At 39.3% G+C, this 18493-nt stretch overlaps 1 protein-coding gene across 1 annotated transcript; it reads right to left on the bottom strand.

Annotated features, from left to right (window-relative positions):
• Positions 1 to 8958: 8958 nt before the first annotated feature.
• KRTAP3-1 (keratin associated protein 3-1) lies at positions 8959 to 9549 on the bottom strand. Its single transcript, XM_025996203.2, has one exon. It carries the CDS (start codon positions 9496 to 9498, stop codon positions 9205 to 9207), a length of 294 nt encoding a protein of 97 aa, XP_025851988.1. The 5' UTR covers positions 9499 to 9549; the 3' UTR covers positions 8959 to 9204.
• Between the last annotated feature and the right edge of the window lie 8944 nt (positions 9550 to 18493).

The following is an 18493-nucleotide window of genomic DNA, read 5'->3' as shown; positions in this document are numbered from 1 at the left end:
GGGTCTGGAATGCCAAACTTGATTATGGATAATCAGTCTGAGAGAAAATTTAGCTATAGTTTCAGAGGCTATATTCTTCTCCCTGTTTTCCTCCCCCTTAATTTAAAATAGTATGCCTAACATGATATCATCTTTAATTACTAATTTTGGTACATGTAACTCAAGCGGTTAAATGGACCATTCTCTCAATAAAGTCAATAAGGACATGGCTACTTACAGATGAATGTTACATATGGCTATATGCACCTCAAACATATTTACCTTATTTATTGAGGATATAATTCAGGTTCTATTGAGCAAGTGGGGTGATAACCAGAATGGAATAAGATGAAACCCCTTTCATTATTTTTAATCTATTGCAAGTTTCCAAAGGTTGTATTACTCTTACGTTTTTTTTTTAACAATTTTATTCTCAAAGTTATGCCAATCTCATAGTGAGTCAAAATGTAAATTCTTTGGGAAGAAAAATGCACCCAGTTGCTGACCTTTGTTAAATGTACCAGTAAAAGAAAATCACCTCATCTTTATTCATTTTCAAATGAATGCTATACTTAATTTAAAATAAATTGAAACAACAACTAAAAAGAGAAGTCATAGGTTCATAAAATAACAGTGGCTTCTGGAAGGGGATCCAATCCAATGTGATTTAGAGCTATAGAAATCCTTTTTTTCACTGACTTCCTACTATGAATGTTTGTTTTCACATCTTGGATCTTCATTTGGGTTGTAAATTCTTTTGAGGAATGCCTTATACAACATTCTTCACCTTAGTTGGCCTTGATTTGCCATTCTGTAGGTTGACAGATGAGGAAGTTGGACTGAATAATCTCTAATATGTAACATCCAGATTCCAGCATTTTCACATACTTCCTCTTGATCAGCACAAAACTATTCAGTTAGTAGAATTTAAATTACATAATTTATTGGATAGCAAGTTGCTGTTGAGTAAACATGAAGTACAGATTCTTTGGTTGGGTGTTTCTGAGGAGACATTACTGAAAACCAACTTGGCCTAATTAAAAGGGAAGAAACCCAGCTGAAACAAATCAGTGGAAAATACTAAATGTCCTTGGTAAATAAACCTCATGCATTTTATGAGAGGAAGAACTCGTTAATGAAGTTAGCTTGATTTTTGCTTAAATATTGATATGTATCACAAAGCATATCAAATAAAAGTGGTTAAAGCCTTCTAGGTACTTAACATCTCTGTGACTGTGATCATACTGTTTCTTTTTTTTAATTTTATTTATTTATTCATGAGAGATACAGAGAGAGACAGAAAAGCAGAGACACAGGCAGAGGCAGAAGCAGGCTCCATGCAGGGAGCATGATGTGGGACTCAGTCCTGAGACTCCAGGATCACGCCCTGGGCCAAAGGCAGGCGCTAAACCGCTGAGCCACCCAGGGATCCCAAGATCATACTGTTTCTTGCAGTCCTTCCCTGATTCTCTACTTTTCAAATGCTACTCATTACTCAAGCATCAATTCAAATATCTCCTTCACGGTAGCTTTTAGGTGGTTCTTCTAGATTCTTCGCTTTCACAAAGTGTGCTGCCTGTCTTTATATTTAGACCTTGTGTTAATCTGTTATATATTATGGTTCATCATTTATATCTGTCTTCCTCACTCCAGTGCAAACTCTCTGAAAATGGGAATTATGTCTTCATCTTCTTTGTCTCTATTCAAGTACTTCATTCAGTGCCTGGAACATAGTAGGCATTTGATAAATGTATATTGAATTGGATCAAATTACAGATTAGAATGAAAAAAAGGTATGTATTTATTTTTAGAATATACCCTTATAATAATAATAATAATAATTTACATAAGCGGAACAATTCATTTGTGAAGTGCTCTACACTTGTCAAAACAGTTTTACATTCAAAGCTTCACCTAAATGAGTCAATGAAAAAATATGGGTCAGCTCAGTCTTCGGGGTCTCTTCTGTATGTTGATATCTGATTGTCAGTTTCTCAGAATCTTTAAATGGACGTATGTGAGTTAGTTACTTAGAGAGACAGGAAAACATTAAAATTAAAAGTAGGGGCTGACCTTGGAATTTAAAATGATTTTAAGCTTACAGCTTAATATATCTGACCATTCAGGCAATTTTCTTCAAGTATTTACATAACCTTGTGAGGCCTCTTTTTGCTTATGCAGTTTATGTTGATGTCATCAGTTAATGTCATTCTGCTGGACGTATTTATAGGTTTATGATGTGCACATGCGTCAAGAGTTGTGCAGTAATTATAGCATTAAACACGAGACAGTACATGGTTTGGGGCACAGTGGTGCTTATTTAGTTTTAAGGTGAGGAGGCTCATGACAGTGTTTATTCGACTTCTCACTGTAAGTCATCATTCAAAACACAGAAAGAACAGTTCTGCAAAACTGAAAGCACAGGGTCAGAGCGTTTTCTTCCAGAACTTTTAATTAAAGACCATTTGCTGAGCAGCCCTTAATGACTATTGTTGTCTCTTGGGGCAATGTGGGAAAGCTCCTGAACATATCTTTGGCTAGCACCTGGTGCTTCACGTGCACAGGGTTGGACACAGGTGGTGATAGAGATCCCACTCAGGTTTGGAGTAGGGTGGCAGCTGTTGAGCAGCCAACATGATGGCACATAGGAGTCAGGCACACAGCAGGGTGGGGGGCAGGTGTCGCAGCAGGTGGGCTGAAGGAGGCTGAGCTGGTGTGGGCAGGTGCTGGGCAGGCCAATTCCACATTGACAGCACAGGTCAGAGGAGCAGATGGTGGTGGTGGGGCTGGTGGTGGGGATCCTGCAGCAGCCTTGGAGACAAGACTCACAGTAAGACATTTTGTTGCTGTCTACAAAGTTGTTCTCTGTGAGTCTTTTATATCCAGCTGTCTCAGGGACCATGGCTTCTGCCCATCAGAATGTTTCCCTGTTGTTGTTTGTATAATCCCATACAAATAACTCACTAACTTCTTATTTATCAGCAATAAGCTCTCCTTCAGTTTTATTTGGTTGTGTTGCTACATTCAAACGTGCTTCCTGCTGCCATTTCAAAATGGTATCAGTGTAGTTCTTCACTTACTCAATCACAGGTAAATACTTCACTGTCTTTTCTGGCTTCCCTCTTTTTTACCAACCAGAATTTGTTCTTAAAAATGATCACTACTAAGTGTAAAGAATCAAGAGTGATTTCCCTGAGAAGTAAGAAATAGTCCTTCTCAAAATGTGTGTTCTGGATATATTTGGGAAGTCAAAACCTCTGGGACTTTTTCCTACCAGATTTACCTTGCTACCTTTTTATGGATTCGAGGGAATAAATGAATATCAGAAATCAATACCATGATCTTTATTGGGAAGCTCAGAACATGCTAGATGATTTTCTGTCCCAATCCACTACATTATATGTATGCAATTATGTATAAATATTTAAATAATCTCTCAAAGGATATTGGTTTTTTAACCAGAAGCCTGAACATATTAAAACATAGATTCATAAGACTGTCTATGGTCTGAAAAATGAGCTTGCATCTCCTTGCAAAACAACATGAAAAGTTCTTTCTTTTCAGAATAACCAAATTGCTGACTGCCAAAGCTGGTAGTCACCTCCTATCAAACATCTAAAAAATTCCTTCCACTTTAATTCAGTGATAGTGTTAATATGTCATGGTCAAAGCTAGTACATAAATACAGTAAAGGATACTGGTCAGCAAATCTGTTAATTTTAAGTCAAATATTTATTCAGTCTCGCATATATTCTGAAAAGTATGGGAGAGATAGAAAAATAGAAGGCATGGTGCCTGTCCTTCAAGGGTACAAGGTCTGATGGAAAAGGCTAGGAATCCCTTTGCATATGATCCAAACAATGTATAATTAACAACAAGACAAGGTAATAAGGAGGAGTTCTGGAACTAAGTTTGAATCCAGATTATAAATTATGTGTTGTTAGACCTAGATCGAGTTATTTAGGCTTCTACAAATTTGGGAAAGATAATAACCACTAACCGTAGTCTTATTGCAAGAGTTAAATAAAGATTAAATGAGGATTGCTTATACAAATCCTTTGGTCTTGGGGCACCTGGGTGGGCCAGTGGTTAAATGTCTGCCTTTGGCTCAGGGCATGATCCCAGGGTCCCTGGGTGGAGTCCCACATCAGGCTCCCTACAGGGAGCCTGCTTCTCCCTCTGCTTATGTCTCTGCCTCTCTCTTTGTGTCTCTCATGAATAAATAAATAAAATCTTTAAAACAAAACAAAACAAACAAAAAACCCCAAATCTTTCAGCCTTGTGTGTGGCACAGTCCAGTTTCTCCCATGGGCACTGTGAGAATATCTACAAGAGGAAATATGATGGAAAGGCTGTCTCTGTCATCAGAGACACCTGCAGGGTTTTGATCAGCCAATGTTTAGAAAAGAGGTAAGTGCCTTTGGGTCAAGGAAAACAATGACTTTTTCTACATTCCGTTCCTATGCTCTGCCCCTGCCCCTGATAGAGTTGGCCACACCCTCTTTTGCCTTGATTGTACTCCTTACGTACCCATAAATAATGGCTGCAGTTCTGGTACACTTGTTGGTTCTCAACTAGAATGTAATCTCCTTCTAAGCAGAGACCATGTCTTATTTTTCTTGGTTTCTGCAGTACCTAGCCATAGGGCCTGGATCTTGGGGTGGAGTCTTAGGGCTGGAACACATGGAATGAGTGGTTGAGGGAAGAAGGTTGGAAAATAATGACAACTAGCATTTGTGCAGATGCTTCCGCACCAAGTTTAGTCAGGAAAACAAGCAAAGAAGAAAACCCTCACAAAAAGTATTTCAACAGAGAATTTTAAGATCAAGGATTGGCTAAATAGGCTCAGGGGGCTGAAAAAGCCAAAAAGAAAACTGAGGTAACAAACACAAAAAGCTGGTTACCAGCTTTAGGATGGGGATGAGAGAGTAAAGTTTGGGGGTAACTGAACCCAGATGCTGGGAAGAGGGGCCCTGCTGAGCTGGGTACAGACCCCAGGGGCTGCCCAGCTGGTGCTCTGGCCTCAAAAGCTCAGGGGAGAGGGCCCGTGGGGCCAGGTGTGTCCTTCTTGGGGGGAGGGGTTCACCACCTTGCTGGTGCAGGTGTTTCTAAGGAGGTGCAGTGATGCTGTTTTTGGAGTGTGGAAGGAAGCTGGAGACTAGAATCTACTGTGGCTATGGGGTAAAGGACTGTTGCTGGGGCAAAAAGACCTTCTCTTCCTCAGGCCTTGCAGGCTCCTTCTAGCGCCCTCTATTGATGGAGTCTACTAGAAACTCACCCCAGCATCACAATATTAAAAGGTGGACCTAGATGTTGACAGCCGGTACACAGTGTTTGAAGGGCTGTACGTGTTTTAATTAATTTAATCTTCACTACAGTTTTAGGGGGTATATACGTTTTTTTTAAATTGAAATGTAGCTGGCACAATGTTACAGTAGTTTCAGATGTACAGCGTAGTGTTTAGACAAATCTGTCCATTAAGCTGTGCTCACCACAGTATAGCTACAGTCTGTCACCATACAGCACTGTTACAATACCACTGACTGTATTCCCTTTGCTGTACCTTTCATCCCCATAATTTGTTCATTCCATAACTATAAGCCTTTATGTTGCCCTCTCCTTCACCCCTTTTGCCCATCCCCCTAATCCCTCCACTCTGGAAACCACCAGTTCTCTGTATTTATACATACTTTTCAAAAATTCGCTTTTTGTTTTTGAATAGTTTTAGATTTACAGAAAGCTTGCAAAGATAGTACACCATTCCTATCTATCCCTCACTTGATTTCCCTTAATGATAATATCTTACAACACCATTGCACATCTATCAAAACTAAGAAACCAACATTGGTACATCGCTGTTAATTAAATTTCAGGGGTTATCCAGATATTACTAGTTTTTCCACTACTGTCCTCTTTCTGTTCCAGGATCCAGTCTGAGATCCCACATTACATTTAGTCATTGCAATGCCTTAGTCTCCTCTGGTCAGTGACAATTTTTTTCTTAGGCTTTCCTAGTTTTTCATGACCTGAACAGTCCTGTGGTGCACTGGTTGGGTAGGGTACAAACTGTTTTTAATCTTATTTGACAGTTGAGGAACCTGAGGCCAGGAGAAGTTAACGACATGACCAAGGACACATAGCTATGTGCCAGAGATATGATTTAAAACAAGATACTTCTCTCTTGCCTGTCATATAGGGGGCATTGCTCTGACAAGAGTGTAGGCTGTACATTGCCCCAAGGTTAGTAGTAGATAAGATTTGGTAGAAATGACTATACCAGGTTATTCAGTAAACAAAACAAAACAAAACAAAAAAGCACAAAACTTAAGTTATCCTAGAGTTTTGAGCAATTCAATTTAACCAATGCTTATAGAAGAATAAAAGCTTGGTCTGACAGAGGTAGAGTTTGGATGAAGGGAGAGGCATGGGATCATTGAACCAAGGTTACCTAGGAGGCTGTGATCAGTGGCTAAATTAGGCTAGAGTTAGTGAAGATGGAAATAAAGGCCTGGAGGCCAGGATATATTTGAAAGAAAAATGAAAACAATTATTAACTTTACAGGTAGCTTGTTTTCACTTTGAACTGGGTTATTGAAACTCATCAGAAAATTATAAAATGTGTTTGAGTTGCCAAACATTTTGTATTTCAGCGCAAGGTTAATGACCCATTAACCTGTGTGAAGGTTGCTAATCAGTATTTTAAAGTCTGGCTTAAAAAAAAAAAAAAGATGATTTGTTTTCACCTTAGAAACATAAAGAGTTTTTCCTAGACTCATTGTATGTACTCATTTTGCCTTAGACTGTAATCACCCCAGAGAAAGTGAGTTACTATATACAACCAAATATACAATTTAGGGGGCCAGAAGAAAATGTACTGTTAAATGGCATGTACTTTTCTCCTGGTTAAAGAGAGCCTCATGTAATCCATTTATCTTGGACATATTGCTGTCTGCAAAGGAAGTGTGTGCTTTGGTGTAGTGGAAAGAGAAGCAGCTTTTGGATTCAGGCAGTTTTAGGTTTAATCCCCACTCAATCGCTTACTATTTGTGTAACTTTTTTGAGTCTCAGTTTTCTCTCCTGTAAGGTGGAGAGATTGATGGTAGCTATCTGTCCATGGTTTTGTTTTTTTTTTTGTTAGAAATAAATGAAATAATGCCCATGAAGCACATATTAGAATGCCCAATAGATATTCACCAAATGTTAGCTATTATGAATGAAAGTAGCACTAAAAGTGATCAGGTGGGATGCAGTTGGTTAGTGGCATGGAGTACTGGTTACTTAAAATGCTTCTGGATAACCTAGGACAGTAGAATGTTAAAGCTGAAAGTGTCTCTAGAGAAATTCTGGTCAACAAGCCTGTTTGACTGATTTAAGACCTGAGACCCACAGAACTCAAGTGACTGGCTCAGGGCCACAAGGCAGCTTAGGAGCAGAGCCACACATCTGTGTTCCATCTGGGTCATTTAAATTAGTGCCAAGGGTCTTTGAGTGCCTAAAGGTCCACAGTGGTATTTCTAGGGCACTCAGACTTACTTTCAGTATTAAAAATAAAATCTAAATATTTATCCCTTACAAACATATATGAAAATGTCAAAATTCTTTGCTTATGACTAAAAAAAGGAAACTTGGGCATATTAATCCTAATGCTTAATGCCAATGCTTATGAATGCATTTATGAACAAACATGAAGGAAGAAATGGGTTATTTTACAAAGGTACGTGGAAAAAATAATATTTTTCAAAGAATAAGAGGATGCCTTTTGGTGCGAAAGCTGGGAACCATTATGTGGCAGTAATGGCGAGTGTCTGTCACCATTTAGAATGGGGCTGTTGACATGTTGGGTCATCTGAGTCTCACAATAATCCTGAGGCCAGGATACAGGCAGGAGTATTATTTCTGCTGTGATGACGAGAAAACTAAGGTTGAGAGAAAAGTGAATGGCCCAAAGTCCCAAGACAAGTCCAAGAAAATAGATGAGATTGTTCTTTGGATACTTCCTGTAAAAACCTTACACATTTGGAATTTTCCAGGACAACTGAGGAGATTAATTAATGGTCATCATAAAAGTTCTATTCTAACAGGAACTGTGTTTTTGCTTCCAGAATTGTGTGCCATTTCTGGTGGATGGATAATACTGTGCTATAGCCTGGCATTTTCAGCTTATTTCAACACCATGATACTATATGTTACTTGGACTACTAAACTTCTTTGTGCTTTTAAAGATTTTATTTATTTATTAATGAGAGACACACAGAGAGAGACAGACATAGACAGAGGGAGAAGCAGGCTCCCTGTGGGGAACCTGATGTGGTACTTGATCCTAGGACCCCAGGATCATGCCCTGAGCCAAAGGCAGACACTCAACCACTGAGTCACCCAGGTGTCCCTGGACTAGTAAACTTCTAAAGATAATTCTTACAAGTAAAACAAGCCTCATTTGAGGGTGCAAGGAATAGACAATAAATATGAATATTTTTTCGGAATTGACTTTTCTAGACAGCATATATCAAGTAATGGGTATATGTTCTTCCCCAAATTACGTTTGCATTTTGAGCTTGGAATTTCACCAATGATTATAACTAAAGCAATAAAAATTGTTTCTACATGACAGCAAAGTGATCAATTTGTTTAGCCAGGTAAGGAAGAAAGAAAAATCAATTTCAGAGACAATGGAAATTAAATTAAGTAAAACATTTAAAAAACATTATATTAATCTCCAGGTTCCAGCAAAGGGCTTGGCATAGTAGTTGTCTTCAAAAAATACCTATTGAGTAAAAAGATCCTACAAAATGGCATAGTGAATTTTTTAGTTTTCAACCCATCACAAAGAGCTAGTATGTAATTTTTCAGTGATTCCACCACAAATGTGCTCCTTCTGCTGGGGATAAATCTTAGATATGATGACCTGCTATTCAGGTTTAGATAGGCATTCCACTTTCGCCAAGAGGAAACATGAGAACAAATCATCACAAGACCAAATTTGCTAAGCCAGAATAAAGTTTATTAAGGAATAGTCAAAATGGTTATATCTCAAAGAGCAGTAAAATGGTCTAAAAGACAGAAAGAAGGTCTCCAACTCCACTCAAAAGAGGAGAGGAGAAGTTGGGTGAATTCACGAAAACATGGCCCAGGGACTTGGGATTGATTGAGCCTGAGACAGGTAGTAGTGGGTGTTGAAGGCCAGATGGTGAGCAGCATCCCACACCTGTGCAGAGACATGGCTGCTTAGCAGGGCTCACAGGGATTCTGACAGCCAGACTGAACATAGGTGGTCAGGTTGATCCCACTCAGTCCAGGAGTTGGGTGGGAAGAATTGAGCAGCCAGCAAGTTGGCACATAGGTGTCAGGCTCACAGCAGGGTGGGGGGCAGGTGTCGCAGCAGGTGGGCTGAAGGAGGCTGATGTCATGGGGGCAGGTGCTGGGCAGGCAGACTCCACACCGACAGCATTTGTCAGAGGAGCAGATGGTGGTGGCAGGGCCGGTGGGGACGCTGCAGCAGCAGGGAACACAGAAAGCCATGATGTCAGGAGTTGGGTTTTCGTTGGGTTGAGAAGAGGAGTCTGTTGGTGTCTCAATGCTTCTCTCTTCTGCCCTGGCTCTTATATACCCACCTCCCTGGGTGTCAGCCTATTAACCAAGATTTTTTTCCTTGTGTTTCAGTTTATAGCTATCTCCATTAAAACCAGCTAATTACTTAAGTGTTTATTACCTGGGACACACTCTTTGCCTCATAAAAGGGGTTTAGGTTGTTTTGTTGTCAAATTAGGACTCTTCATGTTGGCTCTTTGTCACCTCAAGGACATTTCATTTCAGTCTTCAAAGGCACCGAGTCATTATTCTCTAATCATTATACATCATTAGTGATGGCCTGGTATGCTAGGTATCTGCAAATCACCTCCACATTTCTTTGTCTGCTTTTCAGATGAAGAGATAAGTAGGCTTTTTGACTGCTATTCTAACAGCAACCAAAGATTCTATGTGATAATTTAGGTCTTCTGGCTGAAAAAAGTGCTAAAAGTCTTAGATTTATTTTTCATGGCTCCAAGAAGCTGAATTAAGATGAATGGATGGGATCTATAGAGAAGGAGATTCTGATCCAGTGTAAAGAAACACTTTCTTAGTTGTAAAAATCATTTACTTTCCGTTCCCTCCATGCATACAGTAAACAATAACTTGTCAGGGACAGGTAGATGGGAGTCAGGAATTGTACAGTGACAGTGGCAGATGCCGTTCAAAACTCAGACCAACGATGTTATAGATTAAGATTGTTGATGACCCCAAAAAACAGTTTTGTGGGGCCATTTAGAGACTAAACTGTGCAATATTTCCTAAAATGAGTTCCACGAACACCTGTTTGATGGAACATTATAGGGTTATCTGGTAAATACATTTGAGAAATAGAGTTCTTCATTGGTGGACCTTTCAGAGCCTTTAATATGCTAAAATGCTCCCTGACTTTCCAATTAAGAGATATAACAGGTATTTTTCTCCAAAATTACTTGGCCATGGAATCATTTTGTTTGTTAGTTTCCATAGGTTAGCTTCATAGATTAGTGTTTTATAGAGCACAGGTGGGGGAGATTGCTAAGTTAATATCTAAACTACTAAAATCTGGGGTACCTGGATGGCTCAATGGTTGAGCATCTGCCTTTGGCTCAGGGTGTGATCCCGGGGTCCTGGGATCAAATCCCATATCAGGTTCCCTGCAGGGCGCCTGCTTCTCTCTCTGCCTATGTCTTTGCCTCTCTCTCTGTGTCTCTCATGAATAAATAAATAAAATCTTCAAAAAAGAAAAACCTACTAAAACCCTAATGATAGAATTATTTAAATACATAAAGATGTAAAACTTACTGTAATGTTTTAGAATTGCTTTAGAGTAGGGAAAACATTAAACTAGTAAAACTTTAGAAATATTTTACTTTGAACATCTTAAAGAATATGTTTCCTTGACCCATTTTCATGCAAAATGGCTTAGGCTCTAAAAAATAAGTAGAAAATTATGCAACAAAAAGGAATCAGAAGCCAAAAATCACAAGAAGATGGATCGAAAGGGTGCTTAACTGAGTGGGGCACTTGACAGGATGATTGAGTGTTATGCTATATGTTGGCAAATTGAACTCCAATAAAAAAAATAAAAGAAAAAGAAAATAAAAAGAAAGCATGCTTAACATGAAATTGCTTTCATTTTAGCCATTTTAGCTACTACTAGAATGATTTTGTGGTTTTGGTTCCTCTGCTAAAATTTTGCTTATTGTCCACATTCCTTCCATAGATATCTCTTAGTCCAGTCAAAACCTCATTCATGGAACACCTGCTGTAAGTCAGACATTACACAAAAAAAGAAGCAAAGAGGTGCCTGACCTTGAGGAGGTTGTAGAGAAGAGACACAGAGATGTGAACTGGCAAATGATAACACAGGGTTGTACATTCAGGTTTTCTAGATGATTGGGAGCTTAGAAGTAGGTACCACAGACTTTACCTGGAAGGTTCGGGAAGTACTTCATGAGAAGGTAGCAGTTGTGTAGGTAGAGAACCATGATTAGGAGCTTAGCAGGTAGAAAGGAATAGTAAGAGAATTTCAACAGGTGAAGCAGGGAAACAAAATGCCACAGTACGTTCATGGGATGACAAAAGCATTGATTGGGAGAAGCACAAAACATGGATTCTGGATTTCCCTTACTTGGGGAGGCTGTGGAGAACAGTGGGAGATGGAGTTGGAAAGTGACACAGTAGGAAGAATTTGCACTGTGCCTAGTATGCTACACTCAGGACTTTGAACTTCATCCTCTTGGCAAGGAAATTAATGAAAGGTTTTGAACAGATATGGGACATGATTGGATTTGTTTTTAGAAAGACAACTAGTTTTTGAATAAAGGCTCAGCTGCATCATTACTTACTAAATATTAGGCCTTGTGCTGAGTGCTTTATGTGTGTTACATAGTTCTTACCACAAGCTTATGATGTACGCAATGTTGCTATCCTTGCCATTTTACAGATGAGGAACCTGGGGGCATAGACTAACTAGTAAATGAGTAAGTTATGGGGCTAGCATTTGAAACCAAGCAGTCTGGCTCCAGATTCTGCACTCTCAACCACTATGCCATGTTCCCTTTTACTTGGTATCAGGGTGGTGGTGGGGATGGTGGTAGAGGGACTGTTCTGACTAGAGTGAAAACAACCCTCAAGATGAGTTGGTAGAAGGGTAGGATCAGGTTATTGAAAGTCTTGAGACCATAAAAGGGGAGCTGATTTTAGAGCCTGTTTTCTTAACTAAAATGCTAACAGTAGAAAGGAAATAATTTGAAGGCAGGGACAGTGGTTCTATGGGGGGTGTTGAGGAGGGTATGATTTCTGTCTTAGAGGGTATCATAGAGAAGAAGGGATATATCTGGGATTTCTCATCACCTATGCAATTTCCTGGGGACCACTGGTGGCACATCAGTTTCCACAATAAAACTCATTTGTGTTTTTAAGATGACTAGAATATGGTCATCTTATCCTCTGCTAATAGGTAGCATTTATTGAATACATATACCAAGTGCTAAGCATAGTGCTGAGTATTTTATGAACATTTTCTTTTTTTTTTGCCAGCAAATGCCAAATTTATTATTGAATATATATTACTGGTTATTATTTTAAATCCTCCATAATCAATTACAAATTATTATTATTATTATTTAATAAATTTAGTTTTTATTGGTGTTCAATTTGCCAATAAAATAACAATAGAATAGAATAACACCCAGTGCTCATCCCATCAAGTGCCCCCCTCAGTGCCTATCACCCAGTCACCTCCACCCCCCGTCCACCTCCCCTTCCACCACCCCTAGTTCGTTTCCCAGCGTTAGGAGTCTCTCATGTTCTGTCTCCCTCTCTGATATTTCCCACTCATTTTTTCTCCCTTCCTCTTCATTCCCTTTCACTATTTTTTATATTCCCCAAATGAATGAGACCATATAATGTTTGTCCTTCTCCGATTGACTTATTTCACTCAGCGTAATACCCTCCAGTTCCATCCACGTCGAAGCAAATGGTGGGTATTTGTCGTTTCTAATGGCTGAGTAATATTCCATTGTATACATAAACCACATCTTCTTTATCCATTCATCTTTCGATGGACACCGAGGCTCCTTCCACAGTTTGGCTATTGTGGACATTGCTGCTATAAACATCGGGGTTTTGTGCACATTTTCTTCTTTATTTCTTATAACCCTATAAAATCAGGACTATTAATACACCTAATTCTCAGAAGACAAAACTGAGAGTAAGGATAATAAATAATGATTTAAAGTCATACACCTGGTGAATGACAGCTTGTCTAACAGCAATTCTTCATATTTATAGTAAAAATTAGCATTTTTCTGGGATTAAATTTTACACAACTGTAAACTGTATTCATTCATTTTTTTAAATTAGTTAATTCATTCAGCAAAATACCCAGCACCATGGTAGGTGCTATGCATATAGAAGTTAACAGGTCGGATAAGAGCCTTGTGGTCAGGGCATTCATTCTAGTAGGGGAAGATAGGCAATAAAAAAATAAAGAAATGACAATGAGAAGTAACAGGTGCCAGAAGAAAATAAAATGGTGAAGTGACAGAGTGGTGGGAGGTGATGCAGGGAGTGCACTCCATTGGCCAGGGCAGTTGGCAACTTCTCTTGCCAGGTGGCTGGAGTGTGGCAAACGAGGAGTGTGAAAGTAGATGAAGTTCATGGAGGTAGGTAGGTGCCGGGCCATGTAGGATTTTGTAGGCTCAATAGAGTTTAGGTTTTATTCTAAAGGCACTGAGAATGCACTGAATGCTTTGGAGCAGGGGGTGATAACATGTTATGTTCTGTGGAAAGTGAGATGCAGCAGGGTCAAAGTGGAAACAGACAGAACAATCAGTGGTCCAGGTGAGAGGATGAACAGTGATGCCAGCGATTGATAAACCAGTAAGAGTTGGAAGAATTGGGGATACATTTTTGAAAGTAGAGATGATAGGTTGTGCTGATCAAGAAGACATGTGGAGAGAGAAACCAAGGATCATATTTAGGTCTCAGATTTACTCGTAAGGTAAGAGGGGGCTTGAGCCACAGAGCTGCCATCTGGAGTGGTGGGAAGTGGGGGATGATGAGGTCATTGTAGGACCTGCAGGATGAGCAGCCTGAAGCCCATGAGAGGTAGCAGGGCTGAAGACACAGAAGGCTCCAACACCCAGACACAGAATGTGCTTACTACTAAGTTCTTGGCCTAGGATGAAAGGTCACTTTTATGTGTGTTAGTCACAGTTTGTTGTGTGCCTTACCAACATCCTGGATTTCTAGGGTGCTGTTGGGAAAACCCTCCCATGACAGCACCTCCCGAGTCAGCAAGAATTGTCAGTGTGGGGAGATTTCACACTTCGAGGCAACTCAATTTTCTTTAAGCCTGATGGAGCACTTCATTCCTTCACACAAGCAGGCATTAGGAGCCTTTTCAGTTTGTCATCCTAATAAAAATGCCTGTAAGTAAAAACATTCAGTCTTTGTTTTCTGAATTGCATGATCTTTTCTATTTCTGGTGAACTCCTTTATAATAGCAGTTGGAAGAAAAAAGTATCTGGCTTCAGGACTGCTATTGGCATCAGTCCTTTCATTGTATAATGTCCGCTTTATTCTTTGCTGAGCAGGCAGGGAAAGGATTCTGGGTTTGGGTTAAATGGTGTACTTTTGGGGCCTTTTCCAGAGATTTTCTAGTGTGTCGTTATAGCCAAGACAGATAAGTGCTTGCCGGCTTATTAGCCTGTGCTGATTGGGTTTCTTTTAAATGGAAGTAATGTTTTGCGACTTGAAGACAGCTGATACTGACTTAAAAGGGATGAGCCCTTCCACTCTGTCTCATGTGGACATGTATGATCGCAATGCAACATGCCAGGGCAGCTAGCCCCCTCACAGTACTCTGGCACACGGCACACACAAGCTTAGCCCAGCTTATGCTGGCTGGCAGTGTTGCCTATTTTTCTTGGGGGGTTAATTCTGATTCATTATTGTGGGCTATGGAATGTGCAGATAGTCATAGGATATTATACACAGTTAAGGAAAGTATAAAGTATATGTGCTAAGTAAAATTAACCTGATTGGGAAATAGATTTCCAGTAAAATTTGAATATATTTGAATATATGCAGGCACTGGGAAAATAAAATTTCCAGCTGTTCATTGTGTGAAATTGAAGATTGAGATAGTTAAACACAATTATTCTATAGTAAAAGTTGGGCTTTTTATCCTTGGAATTATTTGATAACAAATAATTATTTGTTATCAAATCAAAAACATCTAATTCAAAATAAAATTATAACCATTGTTACCAAATAATTAGTTACCAAATAGCTATTGTCACCAAATAGTTATAATTTTATTTTGAATTAGATATTTTTGTCCATTGGTTAGACAAATCTGATTACTGGATTGAATCAAATAGCTACTGGATTTCCAAACAGCTCCTGTAAGTAGTTGAAATTTTTAAAAATTAAGATAATCAAATCTTTATGTATTTAAATATTAGCTGACATGATAACTTTAAAACATATCTTCAGTTGTTAGTTTACTATAATATACAGCTGATTTTATGATAACAGCAAAGGCTTATTAGCATTTAATTGATAAGGTTCTGTGCTTTACATGTATTATGTCATTTAATTCTTACAACAGTCCAAAGCTTGGTATTGAAGGTATCCTCTGTTTTACAGATGAGGGAAACTGAGGCACAGAGAGAATAAGTTGTTCAGGGTCAGCCACTGGTAAATAGTGGAGTGGGATTTGAACCCCAGCCACTGGTAAATAGTGGAGTTGGGATTTGAACCCCAGCTCTCTGGCTCCAAGGTCTGTGTTCTTAATCAGTGTATACTAATCCATAATCACTCCATTATTGATTATTATATTTTTCAAGAGAAAATTTGAAATTTTCAAATTTCAAATAATTGAATTATTTGGCTTATTTCAGCCAATCTTTGTTGAGGCCCTGCTATTTGCTTTGCACTGTACTAGGGGATTTAGGGGACTTGGGGATGGGCAGGACACAGGTGTACTTTCAAGTAGTTTAGTCTCTTGTTTTTGTTTTTTAAGATTTTATTTATTTATTAATGAGGGACACAGAGAGAGAGGCAGAGACACAGGCAGAGGGAGAAGCAGGCTCCAATGCGGGACTTGATCCCAGGACTTTGGGATCACGACCTGAGCTGAAGGCAGATGCTCAATCTCTGAGCCACCAAGGCACCCCAGGAGTTTGGCTCTTGATGGGTTGGGAAGAAGTATGTGAAGAAAGAAAAAGAACAGAGAGGTGAGGAACATCACATGTGGAAAAAAATTCCTACAAATATTAAGAGTGTTTTGATTTTTTAGAGTGCAGATGTGTTAGATAAAGAAGGAGCAACCACCTAAATGGAGTAAAACATCATCCTGGGCAGCCTTCTTCCTAGTTTTCTCAGCTTTATTCCTGACTCTTGTGTATCTGGGCATTGTTAGTCCCCTAACAGTCAACAGGGTTTTGTGCTTACCCAAGATAAAATTGGGTAAATTTGGGATTTTCATTTAGGTCTTCTGATTCCTTTTTTTTGTACCTTCCTACAGTTAAAAAATGTCTTTCAAGTGATCAGAGTGTACAATCTGTACTCAAATACAATATAACAATATATTTGTTTGGCTTACTTCCAGTCTCAGCCCCTGGTCCATACTAATTTCTATTCCTAACCTTTGTGTACTTCTCTCTCATTTTTGTCTCTTCTGTTCAATAAAACCGTAAATATTGGAATGAAGGTTCAAAATACTAACTTCAGAGTTTCCTGAATTCTATCTTCAGGATTCATTGTATTGTCTCCTGTTTCCCCAGGGATGCCCCCTAAGGGGAGAACCATGAATTTCTCCTGCATCAAGATCTTCCTGGCTGTTATTCTAGATAAACATCAGTCATCTTGACTCTTCTTGAACTTTCTCATGGTTGACAACCTCAGTGGTTCTGAAAATCCTGAGTTCCTTCACTTCTCCATCCCACAGTGTTATAAGCCTACTGGCATCTTTTCTGCAGGTTTACAGATCTTATCTTTTGAACAAAACAATACTACCTTTACTTTATTCTGGCTCCCTTCAGACCAAGATTCCTCTCATCCTTTTGGGAAAAGATTTAGTTTGTCTCTTCCACCGAAGGTAAATACTATATTGAAAAACTAAGAGGTAAAAGTCTTGAAATTTGTGTTTTCAATATTATTCTAGTAAAAGCCAGAATTTTTGATTTTGAGGTCAAGTAGTATATCTTTTTTTAAGATTTTATTTATTTATTCATGAGAGACACAGACTGAGAGAGAGAGGCAGAGACACAGGCAGAGGGAGAAGCAGGCTCCATGCAGGGAACCCGATGTGGACTTGATCCCGGGACTCCAGGATCACGCCCTGCGCCGAAGGCAGATGCTCAACTGCTGAGCCACTCCGGGATCCCCACATAGTATATCAATTCTTTTACTCTGTCTTGTATTTGTGATGTAAGAATCAAGAAGAGAAAAAAAGAATGTTTTTAGAAATGAATAGCTTCAGGGTGCCTGGGGGGCTCTGTCAGTTAAGTGTCCAGCTCTTGGTTTTGGCTCAAGTCATAATCCTGGGGTCCTGAGATGGAGATGGAGCCCTGTGTCAGGCTCTGAGCGCATCATGGAGTCTGCTTGGCATTCTCTGTCTTCCTCTCCCTGTGTCCCTCCCCCTGCTCATACAAAATCTACCCCCCAAAATAAATATATAAATCTTTTAAAAAGAGAAAGAAATGAAAAGCCCCAATATGAACAAATAGTTAGTGCTTGGATTAGTCTCTCCGAACCTCATTAGAACAAAATTACTTAACTCTCAATCCTCAGGCTCACTTAAGGCTTTCATGCTTCAGTTGATGTGATGACTCAACATTTTCTCCCTTGAAGTTTCTCAAAATCCCTTTGTATTCTTGGGCTTTTAAAACTAAGTTTGCCTATTAGCATTTATAGAATAATCATGATGGAAAGCAGGTTTCTCAAGTCAGAGTTATGGTTTTGGGGATAAGTCAGTAATTAACAAAGGGCTACCTGCTGTCAGGTCTCCATGGCACAGCCCACTTTACAGAGAAGGTTTTTAATAGAAATGGTAGAGATTTGTTTGTTTGTTTGTTTATTCATTAATTCATGAATGAGAGACAGAGAGAGAGAGAGAGAGAGAGAGGCAGAGACACAGGCAGAGGAAGAAACAGGCTCCATGTAGGGAGCCCAAGGTGGGACTCCATTCTGGGTCTCCAGGATCACGCCCTGGGCTGAGGGTGGCGCCAAACCACCTAGCCACCGGGTTGCCCAGAAATGGTAGAGCTTTCTTAACTGCGGAGCTAAGTGGTGCCAAGTAATCTTTCCAGTTCTTCAATCAGATTCTTGTCAGATCTATAATGTAATTCTCTGGTTGCCACTTCCAAAGCTCAGAGACTAATTTTTTTTCAGTCAGTTTCCAAGATTAATCAAAATAAGTGGGAAGTCTGAACAAATGGTTCAGTAAATA

Source organism: Vulpes vulpes, chromosome 2, assembly GCF_048418805.1.
Source record: "Vulpes vulpes isolate BD-2025 chromosome 2, VulVul3, whole genome shotgun sequence".
Classification (NCBI taxonomy): domain Eukaryota; kingdom Metazoa; phylum Chordata; class Mammalia; order Carnivora; family Canidae; genus Vulpes; species Vulpes vulpes.
This window is presented reverse-complemented; position numbering and strand designations above follow the sequence as displayed.

Bases quoted from the DNA above. Each gene is read 5' to 3' on its own strand.
- KRTAP3-1 (XM_025996203.2), bottom strand. From the start codon at position 9,498: ATGGCTTTCTGTGTTCCCTGCTGCTGCAGCGTCCCCACCGGCCCTGCC.